General features: G+C 26.6%; 2 protein-coding genes across 3 annotated transcripts; one reads left to right on the forward strand and one right to left on the reverse strand.

The window, feature by feature from the left end:
• Positions 1 to 3399: 3399 nt before the first annotated feature.
• On the forward strand, positions 3400 to 8856 carry LOC132947427 (N-alpha-acetyltransferase 60). Its single transcript, XM_061017703.1, has 6 exons — positions 3400 to 3608; positions 3682 to 3784; positions 5672 to 5836; positions 5983 to 6209; positions 6280 to 6384; positions 7731 to 8856. Exons 1-6 carry the CDS (start codon positions 3592 to 3594, stop codon positions 7882 to 7884), a joined length of 771 nt encoding a protein of 256 aa, XP_060873686.1. The 5' UTR covers positions 3400 to 3591; the 3' UTR covers positions 7885 to 8856.
• Positions 8857 to 10518: 1662 nt separating this feature from the next.
• Positions 10519 to 14695, reverse strand: LOC132947425 (delta-aminolevulinic acid dehydratase). 2 transcript variants are annotated; one of them, XM_061017702.1, is made up of 9 exons: positions 14540 to 14695; positions 14103 to 14229; positions 13887 to 14034; positions 13726 to 13824; positions 12347 to 12464; positions 11711 to 11943; positions 11084 to 11200; positions 10924 to 11023; positions 10519 to 10864 (listed from the first exon to the last, which is right to left on the reverse strand). In XM_061017702.1, the coding sequence occupies exons 2-9, from the start codon at positions 14216 to 14218 to the stop codon at positions 10794 to 10796; spliced, it is 1002 nt and encodes a 333-aa protein (XP_060873685.1). In that variant the 5' UTR covers positions 14219 to 14229; positions 14540 to 14695; the 3' UTR covers positions 10519 to 10793. The 2 variants fall into 2 exon arrangements, with proteins under 2 accessions (XP_060873685.1, XP_060873684.1); XM_061017701.1 differs by having other exon boundaries at positions 14103 to 14597.
• Between the last annotated feature and the right edge of the window lie 268 nt (positions 14696 to 14963).

The following is a 14963-nucleotide window of genomic DNA, read 5'->3' on the forward strand; positions in this document are numbered from 1 at the left end:
TAAAAATATAAATTTCAAACGCTCATGAAAATTTAATTTGACTTTCTTGTAGACATTTTTTTTTTGATAAAGGTAGACAAACTTATGAGCAATCTTATATTACATTTTAAAATCTTAGATTTAAAAAGAAATATTTTTATGAATTCTAAACTCAAAATAATTTGCAATATTTTGTCAATATTTGAACTTTAAATGCTTATACAAAAAAAATTGTGACTATAGATTTCTAATTTTTTTCATCTGCCTTTGAAACATTAACCTAGGAGCCTTCTATTAAATTTTCAAGCTTTTTTAACCAACAAATAAAATTTAATTGATATTTATAGAAAAAAATACTATAATAAAATTGGAAACTGAAAATTTTCCTGAACAGTTTAAAACAAATCAAAATATTTTTAAAATTTTATCGTGTATAGAAATTGCAATTATAAACAATCAGTGAAAATTTCATATATATACGTTCATTTGTTTTAGTGTTACACCAAAAACCAAAATCGATTCTTGAAAACAGATTTTGCTTAAGAATTCCCGTTTTTCCTTAATTTTTCTTTTTTTTTTCACGGCTCTTTTAAATACTTCTGGGAAATTTTTGACCCCTCAAAGTAGCAACTAGATTCACTTTCCTATCAGAAAAGTTACTGTTGAAGAAAATCCAAGCACTTTTACTGTCCTAAAAGGTGATGACAGACACAAAAAAAAATTTAAAAAAAAACACACATCATTGTAAAATCAATACATTTATCGCTTCGCTCAGAATCTAAAATTATTTAGCTCTTGTAAATTAGGTATTTCAGTTAAAAGTATTAATGCATAATATACTAAACTTTAGAGGAACATGGTTAATAACCAAGCGAACCAAAATTGATCAATTGACTTTTAAAATGTCCGGAAAAAAAGCTTTACCAGAATCCATCAAAAAATATAGTGGTTAGAATTATTTGAAAACAATAAAGTCAATGTTATTATTGGTATACAACTGCGTGCTTAAAAAAATGTCCAGTTAAAAATAAAGAAACACGTATTTTTTGTTTTAACAAAATTTCATATCATCGATCCATAGTTGTTAAAAAAAACCATGCACAATGACATATTATATAAAAAATTATACAATAACATAAAGTAGTCAATATGTAATGATACCATTATTTTAAAGTTATGTTGAAAGGGCGCCCACTAAGTGTATGGTGTCCCAGGGCCCTACAGGTTCTTTTGTATTCATCGTATAAAATATTTACAGATTTAACTTTAAATGCCGAATAAGTTACGTCAATAATTGCAATAATAATTAATAAAAATATTATTTATGGATAGGTATAGCCAGGGCCTAAAATTAAATTTTTTTGCTACTGCACACCTAATTCCACACAAAAATATTTTAAAATAATGAATACTATAATAGACCTAGTGCACATGCTACATGTAACTATATTGCGCTATTCTTTTTGATATTTATTAACAATTAGGTAGGTAGCTATAATAAATACAATCTAAGACAATCTTCTATAAAAGTCTTTGATACCAATATGACTAAACATTTTAAATTAAAAACGAAATAGCTTGGGTTAATATACTTATTATATTATAAACCACTCAGAATAAAGTGCAGTCAGTACTATATTTAGTGTTAAGGAATTTAAACGAATACAATATGCTAATTAGTAATTTTCAATAATTTAATTGAATATTAATCAAATAAAAATTTATAAAAGCCGAAAATACGTACTGCACACAATTTTAGGCCCTGGGTATAGCTATAAGAAACGTTTAGAGTACTAATTATATTATTAGATTTTAAAAACACAATGACATTTTCAAATGTAATTTTTTTGGCAAACATGAATTTAACCTACTGTTACTTGCCACTAAGGTATTTCCATTAGGCATAGTAGGTTAGTCTGAAGTATAAATATTGAACAAAACTGGGGAGAGAATTCCTCCTTGCGGGACGCCGGCTCTAATACCTACTATACTAGAATATGCTGATCCATGACGAATTTGAAAGTAACGGTCTTCAAGATAAGATTTAATGAGAATTTAATAAATTGGGGGTATAAATTTCTTAAGTTTAAATAGCAGCCCTTCGTGCCATACCCTATCGAAAGTTTGTGAGATGTCAAGGAATGCACATGAGCAAAATAACTTTTTAGGTTTTTTCCAACGCAAAAGTAATCGCATCAACAACCCTGTGAACTTGATTAATGGTAGAATGCTTGGCGTGAAAACCAATTGTTGTAATTAAAAAATATTATTCCAGGGTACTTGATACATTAACCGATTTTTGACAACATTTATCAAATTTTAAATTTAAAAATAATTTTGCAGTTAAAAATTTATAAAAAGTTCAACTTTTATAGCTAAGGATCGAAAACTTACAACTAGGTTCCACGTAAGTAGGTTATTCAGTAACCAACAAATCTCAAAAATATAAAAACACAGTTTTTTTTAAAGTTATTTTATGTTAAAATTTGGAGAAAATAACATATTAAATAACGATTTCAGTTATTTTTTTGTTATTTTATGATATTAATTCAACTGGCCGGCTACCGTATTAATAATAAGTAATAGCAATATAAATATAATATAAAATATTCACACTGACTAACTGTCACCGCTCAGAATCGTTTTTCATATCCAATGATATTATATTATATCATTGAATTCAAATTTAATGCCGTCCATTATACAGTGACCCACTTGTACAGCAGAGCGACATCCACTTAACCACCTTCATTTTTCCCCTGGTCTTTATTAGTTATTACCGATTACCGTATTGGACATTCTGTGACATTAGTGCATCATACGGCATACCTGTAACCTGTATAGTGTGTACAATTACAATAATATTATACGTCATATCCACAGAATTGGTTAAGTAATACCACGGCTATAGATACTTATATGCTATTTTTTCTATAGTATTAATATAGGTAGTAACTGGTAACCGGTAGATACTATAATAATATATTATATACCTATATACTCTATTATAGGCTATAATCTATATAATATAATTTATTATCTACGTGCCGTGTGCCCGTGTTTCATAATTTAGAAAACTAGTCGAGAATTATTATTTATTATTTTAACAATTACTCTATTTACTTATAGTCTATATAGGCTATAGGCTATAAATTATAATTATTAGATAATATATAAATATAATATTATTGTCGTACTATTCGTACCGAGATGAATATAATATACTGTGTCTGATTAATGTTTGAAAAACTGGACACGGCACTATAATACCTAGAAGATCTTCTAAAATCTATAAGCCGTGTACCCGGAATGTTAAAACAGTTCTGAGCATTGAGAATAATAATGACTAATGAGTACAAAAAAAAAACATTTTGAGGACCAATGCTAAATCTGAAATCTTGTGATAACCGTAGATAATAAATTGATATCAAAATAGTAAACAATAATAATTGACTTGCAAACGTAATATTTTTGGAAATATGAATATAATTAATTTTTACTTGTAAATATATAATACAATATTATGTTTGTTACAATATTATATGTTGAAGTTGAGTGAGGTAGTGTCTTATTTAAATTTGTTCATTCCACGGAATGGATCCTGTCTTCTGAATGGACACTTTTAATTGGTGAGTGTACAATTTTTTTAACTTCATGAAGACAAGTAATTTTTATTGAATAAATATGTTATTTTTGCTTTAGGTATTTGGAAAGAACATCAACATTGCAACAAATCAAACCTGTAGGTTTATACGATCTTTCAAATTTACAGTTGAGATTTTTGTGCCCACAAGATATCAATGAAGTAATTTACTATTTACCTTCATAGTACATATATTAAATAGCGATTCATATATATTATGAATGACTCTTAAAATCCATGTATCAAACTTAAAACCGAATGAAGGAAAAATACATAAGCCCGAAACAATTTGTGCCTGTGTTAATGTCTATTACGAAGTGCTGAATTGTTTCTAATTATTGATAATATAAATAATCTATTTCTCAGTGTATGGTTATTCATACCTGTCTTAAAAATATTTTAGATTTGAATGACATATTCTACAATTGTCTATACTACATACTACATGTTCAGTCGGGCCCATTATCTTCTTGAAGAAAAAAAAAAATAGTAAAAATACTCCATTTAATACATTTACATTATGACATTTATGAATAATAAAATAACTATTAATGTGCAAGCATCCTAAATAATATGCATTTATAGAATTTTTTCTGGGTAAGTTGTAGAATATCAAATTCATTCAAAATACTTACATTAAAACTGTAAATTAAATAATTTTCTCTTGTGAAATAAAATATATCTGAAAATGTATATTTTGGTTTATTTATAATATAATAATTAATAATATTCATGATATTCACGATATATATTTTTCAGTCTACTCATTTACAATGCAAATTGATTAATTGAACTTACAGGTATTATATATTCAATATATTCTTAAAAGTCTTAACTTCAGTTTTTTTTGATTATAATAATATTTAATGGGCATTAAAGTTATGGAGTCAGGTACGGGTTGGAATTTTGGACCGGTCCGGGAAAATAGTTTTTTAGGCGGTCCACTAGCCAGTCATGTATTGTTGAAGGCTTGCAGAGGGGGGGGGGGCAAGTGTACCAACCATACTGAAGTTGTTAATTTTGTTTAGTCCTTTCAATGTTAGGTTCTATTGGGTATTCATTGTTCCTACAAAAATTATTATATTATAATATATTAGTGAGGTTTGCATAGACAAATATAAGATACCTAGTTGTAATTCAATGTAAGTTTTAGTTAAAAATCACTTTAACTACTTTAAATATATGTGTATGTACTATTTGAAAAATACTATTATATGCGACTATTTACTTACATACTAAAACATATCTTACCAGTAACAATAGACAATATTAATAATAGAATATTACATATTAGTATAAAAGAAACTTATTAATAATATCAACCTTTAATGGTTTTAACAATAAAATGTATTACACATTTTACCATTGGCCCAAATAGGGGGAGGGGTCTTGGAAAGACTTAGTCTCCCCAATTTAAAAGTTAATATTTAGTACTAAGCATGTATAATTTTTTAGAAAATAATATAGGAGGCGGCTTTAGTACCCCCCAAAAAATTGGGCTATTTGCGTCTATGGATTTTATTGTCCTTGGAGGTTGATTTTTTTATTAGAGTTATTATTATTAATTAATAATTATTATTCAGTTTTTGTTATACTGTTATAATAATATTTATTATTCATAATAGCTATTGGCCCATTGCTCTCTAGTTTGCTGTTTTGTAAATTGAAATTCTCTATATAAGAAAAAATTACGAGATACCAATGAGAAATAAAATTTAAAACTGCCTATACCTAATTGTTGTTAGTTTGCAACAGACTACATTCGTGGAGTTTTGTAGGACACACAGTGGCCCTAATAGTTAATATTCGGCCCATTGGGAATTTCCTGATTTCCCGGTGGCCTAATTTGTTCCTGGCATTAATAGTATAATAATAAAATATATAATATATTAACTACAAAAGTTAAATTATTAAAATTTTTTTTAATTATTTGTATGAACTTCTTTATCTATTAGTAATATACAGAGGCCAGTCACCAGTTTAACATTGCATTATATGTTGATGTTGATTAAATATCTATTTAACATTAAAATATTAATATTATTGCAGGTGAACGCTTTGTGTGTAGATTGTTTTCCCGTGGAATACCCTAGGTCATGGTATGAAGACATTACATCAAATCCAAAGTTTTATTCTTTAGCTGCTATACATAAATCTGCTATTGTGGGTATTATAGTAGCTGAAATCAAATTATATATAAAATTAACTCCCAAGGTAAATTTATTATTTAGTATCTTTCTATTTATTAAAATGTTATTAGAGATACCTATAACATTTTTAGGTAGAAATCTTATCAACTATTTTAAACTTTATTTTATACATCAATAACTAATCGATTTGTATTTGTATATGTACTATAGGAAAGAGAAGTAGTTTCACCCTCTGCAGGAAAATTTACTCAAGTTGGATATATCTTGAGTTTAGGTGTTACTAAAGCATATAGACGAAACGGCATAGCATCATTGTTGTTAGATAATCTTGTATCACATTTGACTTCTGTAGAATCTAAAAACTGTAAGGCAATTTTTTTACATGTACTTTCTAGCAACTCATCTGCAATTGCCTTTTATGAGAGAAAGAGTTTCAGGTAAAATTCTACAAATGTCTTCGATATTATTTTACTTTTATGTTTATTTAATATACCTTATATATTTTAGGTTACATTCATTCCATCCTTATTATTATATGATTAATGGAATTAACAAAGATGGGTTTGCATATGTGCTATACATAAATGGTGGACACCAACAATGGATGATCTTATATCCTTTAAAACAAACATTTATATTGATTATTTATACTATTGGTAAACAATATGTGAGATGTAGATATGTATAATATACATTTATAATTTTGATAAAATAATAAAATATACAGGTTGTAACAGGAAGACCCGACAGATGAAATAGCTTTTGTTCTAATCAATATTTAAAAATTCTCAATATTTTTTTTCAGGTCTTCCTTGCACACCCTGTATTTTTAACATCTTGCCTAGGGTTTGACTACAGACATGGTGGTGGACAACATTTTATATCTTTCTATTGAATACAAATTATGTTAGTTACAAATTGCTACTATAATCATTAATTACATTAAAATTTGAATACAAATGTATCATCATAATTTTAACTATTTTGTTGCAATTCAAAAAATAATATTCATTGAAAATTGAAGCTTTTTGCCATTGTATATATTATTATACATACACAATGACATTTTAAAATAATTTAGATTAATTTCAAGCTATTTATACCATGAACCTTTTTACACCATTCTACGGTATATTACCATTGACTTATAAGTCTCAACAATGAACATCTAGTATTCTAGTAGCAAATTACTTATAACATTATAAATAATACAGCATAAAATAAACCTTTGAAATATCAGCTGACAGCACGGCTCTACTTGGAATTGTTTTTCGTATTTAATGATTTAAAACGTCTATTATAGTGACTTACTTATACTCAATGAATAAGTAGTAGGTATACTTGACCCCTACTAGCTACTATACAGCAGAGCGACTTCTATGGTATTTTAAATGTTCAACCAAAAGGTTTTATTATTTTTGTTATAAGATCAAGGCTCTTGTTGTCGCAACAGTTTAGTCTGTTAAGTAGTTGGTGATTTTAATACGCTGCAGTGGTTTCCTGTGGTCTTTTGCATAATAGGTTGGTGGATTTTCTTTCTCCAAACAATCACTTGCCTAAAGAAGGCCGTTTTATTTTATTCGACCACTCCATCCTCTTTTAGTACTTAATAGATTAGTTTGTTTTAATTAATTTCGGAATATCTTGAGTATCTTGAAATGTGTTTTCTCCAGTAGTGTAGCCAGGAATTTTGTATGGGGGGTGGCTTAGTATACAAATACAATATGTTTTTTATTTTTTTATTAATCTTGATAAAATTCTAAGGTCATCACGGTCAATGGGGGGGGGGGGCTATAGCCCCCTTAGCCCCCCCCCCCCCGGTTTTCTCTATATATTTTATATTTTATCATCCATATGTATTTAATAATAGTTAGTAGATCCTTACATTTTAGTTAACACTAAGTATTATATAACATATTTTAGCGTTTTACAATATTTTCCTTAATTTATATGGTTACTGATATATTGAAGTATATTTATTCTACCGTTTGTGAATTGGGTGTTGTCAGATGGACAATTAGCAAAGCTCGAAAAGCCGCTAGACGTTTTTGGCCAAGAATTAGGCGAATTGCTTCACAGAATACCAGTACTATTATGATTGACTGTAGCTGAGATATATTAATGTGAATAATACATGAATATTCCAAATTCCATCTGCCTACAGTTGATGTATAAAGTATACATTTAATTTTTAAGGTTACTCTATTATAACCACACCGTTTGTCTTCTTATTATTTATTAAATACTGTTATAGTTACGGGAATTTTATACACTAAGTTGTTCATATTCAACAAAGTAAATATCTTTATACGAATATATTTTTTAAGTTCATTTAATAACTATCGGACAAAGAATGGAACATAATGTTTTTAGAGCTAATAATTTATTTACTTATATTTACTGAATAACTTCAGAGCTATTGCAGTTGATCATTTTTGATACAGCAATAATAATTTAAAAAAAAATATGTGTGCCTATATATTTAAAATATTTTATATTGAATTTTTCTACTATAGTACTTGTGTCAAAACTATTATTTAACTACCTCTCAGAATTTCATAAAATATTTATTCTTCATTTTGTATTCTTAACAGTTATTTATTCTCCTTTTTTTTGTTTTAAGTCATTACAAATTTGTTAAGTGATTTTTTATTAATTATTTTTACAATTCTTAAAAAAGAACGTGTTCCTTTTTAAAAATTTCTAGTCACTTCATTTAAATGATGCCTAAGATACAATACAAATGTACCTTTTTATTAGTTCTATGTTTACCGACAATCATATTTTTTCTGTTATTATATTTTATTAGTTTTCAAAAATGAATTGTTTAAAATAAACTGATTTTTATTGACTATTATATATTTATTTTTAGTTATTATTTTAAATACATTCATGTATTGGTTTTTTTTAAATTATTTTTTTGTTATTTTACTTTATAGTTTAATCTTTAAAGTAAATAAATCCTGTTTTGTTAGAACATTAGAACAAGGATAAAGATCTATTTATTTTTTACACGCTTATTTTATTGTTTTGCTGTTATGTTGTATTGTATTGTTATTTTTATATTGTATTCATCTAACGTATTAAAATTCCTTTTTATCATTTGAACTATTTTAAATTAAATTAAAATTCATTAAACATAATTATGTTTATAAGTAATATAATTAGTGTTTAATGATATAAAATATTTAACTGTTAAAATTGTATATTTTCTTGGAATTTATTAATTATAGAAACTATGTAATAAATATTAACATCAAATAAACCTGTAACAAACCTAACTATTTAATTTCCATTTGTCTTTCTTTATTCTTATACTTTGATGAAATTAATTAATTAGTTATTATACTTATATAGTACAATATTGTACTACTATGTAACAATTACCATTGATTTTGTAATTGAAGCAATTTCTAAAAAAAGTTTCAGTATCATAATTATACAAATTTTAAGACAACAACTGTTGTACTCAGAATGTATGGGCCAGTAAATTATCTACATAATTATAAATACCAACTTTTTTGCACTAGATGGCCTGTTAACCGGTTTTGCCAAAACATTGATTTTAAAAAAAATCCCTCTGGCTGTTAACTACTATGAAATTGTAATTGTTTTTTGTACATTTTCCTCAATTGTCACAATACTACACTTCTTAGTTTAATTTTTATTGTATAGGGGTTCAATCACAACACATACTTACCAAATATCAGTTTTTATTTGTTAAATGTTTGCTATACAATAAATAAACAGTGGCAAACCTGAACTTAAATTTTAAATGACACATTTTCATAGCTAAGTACTTACCATCACCTCCCCGGCACCACCATTATAATTAAGTTATGATATAAATAAAATGTGGCCAAAAGAGCCCAGAGGTATTTATAAATAAATAATAGTGTTAATTTATTTAACAAATATTCCTCAAATATATTATTTAGATGAATATACCCTCTTATATTTTATTATGTGTACAAAGAATTATAATTTATTTTGGCCCATTAGCAATATATAATATTATGTATTTGGTGTACCAACTGTGCAAGACAATCTTGTCAAATTATATTTTTTGTTAATAATCAATAGAAAATAATACACCTATGATCCAAAACTGAACTTATTGAATAAATTATTTAAACTTCAAATTTTCCACTTAAATACCAATGAAAATAAATTGTAATTAATAAGAGAAATGAGGTGAGCTTGTGTTTATACTATATATTAACCTTTTACTTCTGATAACAAGTATGACGGAGTATAATATTATAGTGTGGTACTTAATTATAAAGTAACAATTTTTTTTATCATCTATCATAATCAAATTATCAGTAAATCTATTTACCCAAATTGAATTAACTACAAGAGTAGGGTTGTCAAGTCAATTGATTTAAAACAGTGGTTAACACAACCTATTTCGATACACAACCCCCAAATATAATTATTTTGATGAGCTAACAAATATTACATAAGGATATAATATACAATACTTAGTCATTTGGTTTTAAGTTAACTCCCTTTTAAAATTTTGCTATCCCCAGGTGGCACTCAATTAATTTAAATTAAACTGGTTAGCCTACAGCTTCTGATATAGTGATATATGAAACTACTGGTAAAAAAAATAATGTGTAGGGCTTGAAACTGTAATATAATGATCCATATACCTACATTTATAGAGTTATACAATTAGTTCTAAATGTTGATATATAGGCGCTTGTGGTGATTTTTTACAGTTGTTAATCACTTCAATAATAAATTTGAAAGCTTTTAATTGTAGGGCGATCAGTATCCGATATAACAGTATAATATCTTAAATTGTGGGTAGTGGTTCTAATGCATATTGTTAATAGTTTGAATGAGTGTCATCTCTTACTCTGTGCAGGAAATCAAAAAGGGATAGACAACCCAAAACCAGATAAAAAAAAAAATAGACAACCAAACTCCTAATTAAACAAAAAAAATAATAATAATAAACTATAATACTAGAGCAAATATAGCAGGGTCCATAGTAAAATACATAATATTATTTATAATATTGGTACATCTTTTAACCATTTTAAAATTTCTGGAGTATAGTAAGTCACGATTACATCACCACCTAAACCATAAAAAAATGTTATGAGTAAGAAATCAGTTATCAATAAATAAAATATTTACCGGCTCGTCGCATACTTCTTAAAATTTCAAGTAAACCCTCTTTTAATTGTACTACACCTGCTTGTACAGCATAATATAACATTGCATATTCTCCAGACACCTTAAATAAAATAAACATTATTACAATAACTTGTATAAGATGAAAAAAAAATGGATTTACCTGATAAATAAATATTGGTATATTTGGATGTTTATCCTTAACTTTTCTTACTATGTCTAAGTACATCATACCAGGTTTTACCATAGTCATATCACAAGATTCAGAGATATCTCTATCCTAAAATTATGTAAAAGCAATTATGAAAATATTATTTTTTATGAGGTACATTATTTACATAGACTATATAATATTTTATATAGGTCTATGATTATTTATGATAATAAAATTGCACAGTTAAAATTTTAAATAGATGTATATATTTGCAAAGTTTTTGTGAAATAAAATATTCTTAAACTGTCATTGTGTTTTAAATATTTACTTATTAATTATAAGTTTATAACCATACCTTTAATAATTTACTGTGATCAACAGTTAAAAAGATAACAGTATTTAAGACATTTTAAACTTAGTATATAATGTGTAATTTATTTTATAATCAATGAAAAAAAAAATTCAAAGATTCTTCGTAATTTAAGGCCCTGATGATCTACCCACACTACATTTAATACATAGAAGATCTAAAGTACAAGACACGCACATGTGTACTTGAACAATTCTATTTCGGGGACCGGCCCCCAGAAACTCTTCTCCTATCACAACTTATACAGATACTAGTATACTACTTACCACCACTCTTTCTGCAATACTTGAACTTCCTACAGGAATTTGATATGATGAGCGATTACTAAAACTTGGTGCACAATTTGCAGCATCTCTGAATGGTCCATAAAATACAGAACAAAATTTTGCAGAATATGATAAAACACTAACTCGACTCAACAAATTCTCTTTCATTAAACTTTGTTTAATAGCTGTTACATGTCCATCCATCATACAAGATGGAGCGACAATATCTGCACCTATAAATAACATAAAATGGTAATACAAGTTTTATTTAACAATCATACAACAGTAAATTGTATAAAATGTTGAATTGCAATGCTAATTGTTACACATAATGAACAATGAGTACTAAACAATTATTCATCTTAGACAACTAATTAGCTATATAGCTAGAAAAAACTAATATAAAATTATAAAAGACAATTGTTCCAAACTTATGTAAAGAATGATGAAATACAATTTAAAACATTGCTTTAAGTTTATTTTAAAAATAAACATTTTTTTTTCTGCACTTATAAATAAAACTTATTACATTATTATAATAATATAAAAAATTAGAATATTTTAAAATAATGTTCAAAGATTGTTGTAGATTAAAAAGGTCATGAATTATTAACTAAAGCTTAATTAATTCATTACCAGCAAGAGCATATGATAATGCTATTTCTCCTATCCTGTTTATGCTTTTTATATTGTCTATTTGCTGGTTTTCAACGATCCCACAATGTCCATCAGACGAGTATGGACATAAACATACCTAGAACCAAAATACATTAATAACAACTAAACTAATAATTTAAAGTGTTATATGAAGTACAAATTTAATTAGGTATATGTAAAATAAATTGCCTTTGTGTATACAGTTACAGGTTGTATGACTGCTTGTCTGCATTAAACATTTCATTGAGATTTAAAAAAATTAATATTTAGTATTTAGGTATTTTAATTTTATAATTCAAATTGCATTTAAAAAACAATCATGTCAACACTCAATAAATGTTGGTTAATTCCTTTTCACCTGTGTCTTATAATCATATAAATTATAATCACCTAGTCACGTATACTTCTATCAAATATTGTATAGGTTGTATATTTCAAATAAATTAATAAAAATATATTATCATTTTAATACTTAGTATATTATTCATGTTAATTAATGTAGGAAATTGAAGGCTCCGGTAGTTGAATGTTTAGGTTGGAACAAAAGAAGAAACAATTTTCATACATTTAGAATCCTTTTAACACAGAGGAATAGAATATTTATAATATTATTATTAAACAATATCTTTCTCTAGATAAGTTGATCAATTTAGTAACTCATAACGACAATATTAAACAATAATCAGAAGTTAAATTGATCATAATGTTATACTAACAATATTTAAGTTTAAAATATATGAGAATGAGATGCATAAGTTCAGACTTCAGTTATTTTAAGACAAAAAAAGTTCTAAAATGTTTAGTTATTAGATAAAGGAATTATTAAAAAGCAGTTAAGTGAAAAAATATTTTTATATGCAACATTCTATCAAATATTAAAAAAAAAATAATATATTTTCATGCTATTTTTATCAATAACTCACAATTGAAACAGTTTTTATCATGTAAAATTCTGGTTTTAATCCTAAAATTATGACATTATTAAATTAGGATTTAGAAAAATTGTAGTTATTATATCAAAACGAATATCGGGATTCTTATGATAATTTAAATACCTGGACACCTGGTGTATAACAATATTTAGTAAGTTTTTCTTAATATTTATTAGTTATGTAGATATGTGATTAATAAACTACAGTATATGAGCTGCTAAAAGTTGAAGAAAAAATTATCTAGAACTAGCATTACTGAAACCACTAGTCAGGCACGGCTCAAAGGGGTAGGTGACCTAGGCCTATGCCTAAGGCGGCATTTTAAAAAAAGTGATATTATTATTTAAGGTGCGTCAAAATTTGATTTTGCCTGAGCCGGTTCTGCATACTATCGATGACATTATATTATAAAGAATATTTACATACATCACAAGCTATCACAAGATTTGGGTACCATTTCTTTAACAATGGTAAAGCTTGAATAACTGGATTTTCAAGAGAATCGGCATGTGTTCCGTATTGGTCCTTTTAATAAAAAAAAAGTTGTCAATATTTTTCCACAAACTTAATTAAAATTAATAAATTACTTTTGATAACTTATTGATCACACCAAAAATTAAGATGGATTTAAGCCCTGCCTCAACAACTGGATCCAACATGGCTTTGACATGGTTTAACCCTTGTCGATAGATTCCTGGCATAGATTTTATTTCTTCTCTTACGTCCTTTTCATCTCTAATAAACATATATTTTAAATTATTCCAAAACCATAATTAATTTAAATCTACAGTGAAGGTACTTACAAAATGAAAATAGGATACATTAAATTTATAGGAGTAATTTGAGTATTTTGACACTGCCATTGCCTAAGAGTGTCGTTAAAATATCCACTATGAATAACTTTATTTGGATAACTCATTTTATAAAACTCTACACGACAAGTTAAGAACAAAAAAAATTAGAATTCAAAGAGACATAAAGCTGTAATTATTTATGTTAAAAATTATGAAAACAGTGATAAATAACGATATTAGGTATTAATTATTATATGCAATTTAATCTAACAATATGTCTCTGAAACCATTGGAGTGTTAAACGGTCAATTATCATTCTAAGTGTCAAATTATTAATGGTTTTTAACTCTACGAGTGTACAAATGATGTTTTGTCAGTATAAATTAATAATTATACTATTATAGTGATAGTTATATATATTATATTATATTTTTGTCACGGCTTACTTTTAAATAGTAATTCGCGTGACACGGAATCAGGCAGGTTATCACTAACTAGTAACTATTCATGACATCAGTTATCATGTAAAAAATGAAACTGAAAAGTGCAATGCTAACAGCCACGATTTGAGTCAGTGTTTCCCAACCTTGGGGGCTCGAGTACCTGAGCCTTTTGTTGGAGTGGGTTAGGAGACACAAGCAGTCATCATGAAGTAGAATTTGTTTTTATTTCAGAGTGAATGGACAAAACGACAAATTAATGACAACAATGTATCGGGTTCAGATCATAGATAATGAAGATATGGAACGGTATTTAGTTGTAATTGCGATGATCCAATTTAGGCTAAATAAGTATTACCATTATCGAATATCTAATTAAAAGGGCCTCTATTAAATTTAACATAGGCGTGGGGCGTCGCCTATCGATATT

This window comes from Metopolophium dirhodum, chromosome 6 (assembly GCF_019925205.1).
Source record: "Metopolophium dirhodum isolate CAU chromosome 6, ASM1992520v1, whole genome shotgun sequence".
Taxonomy (NCBI): domain Eukaryota; kingdom Metazoa; phylum Arthropoda; class Insecta; order Hemiptera; family Aphididae; genus Metopolophium; species Metopolophium dirhodum.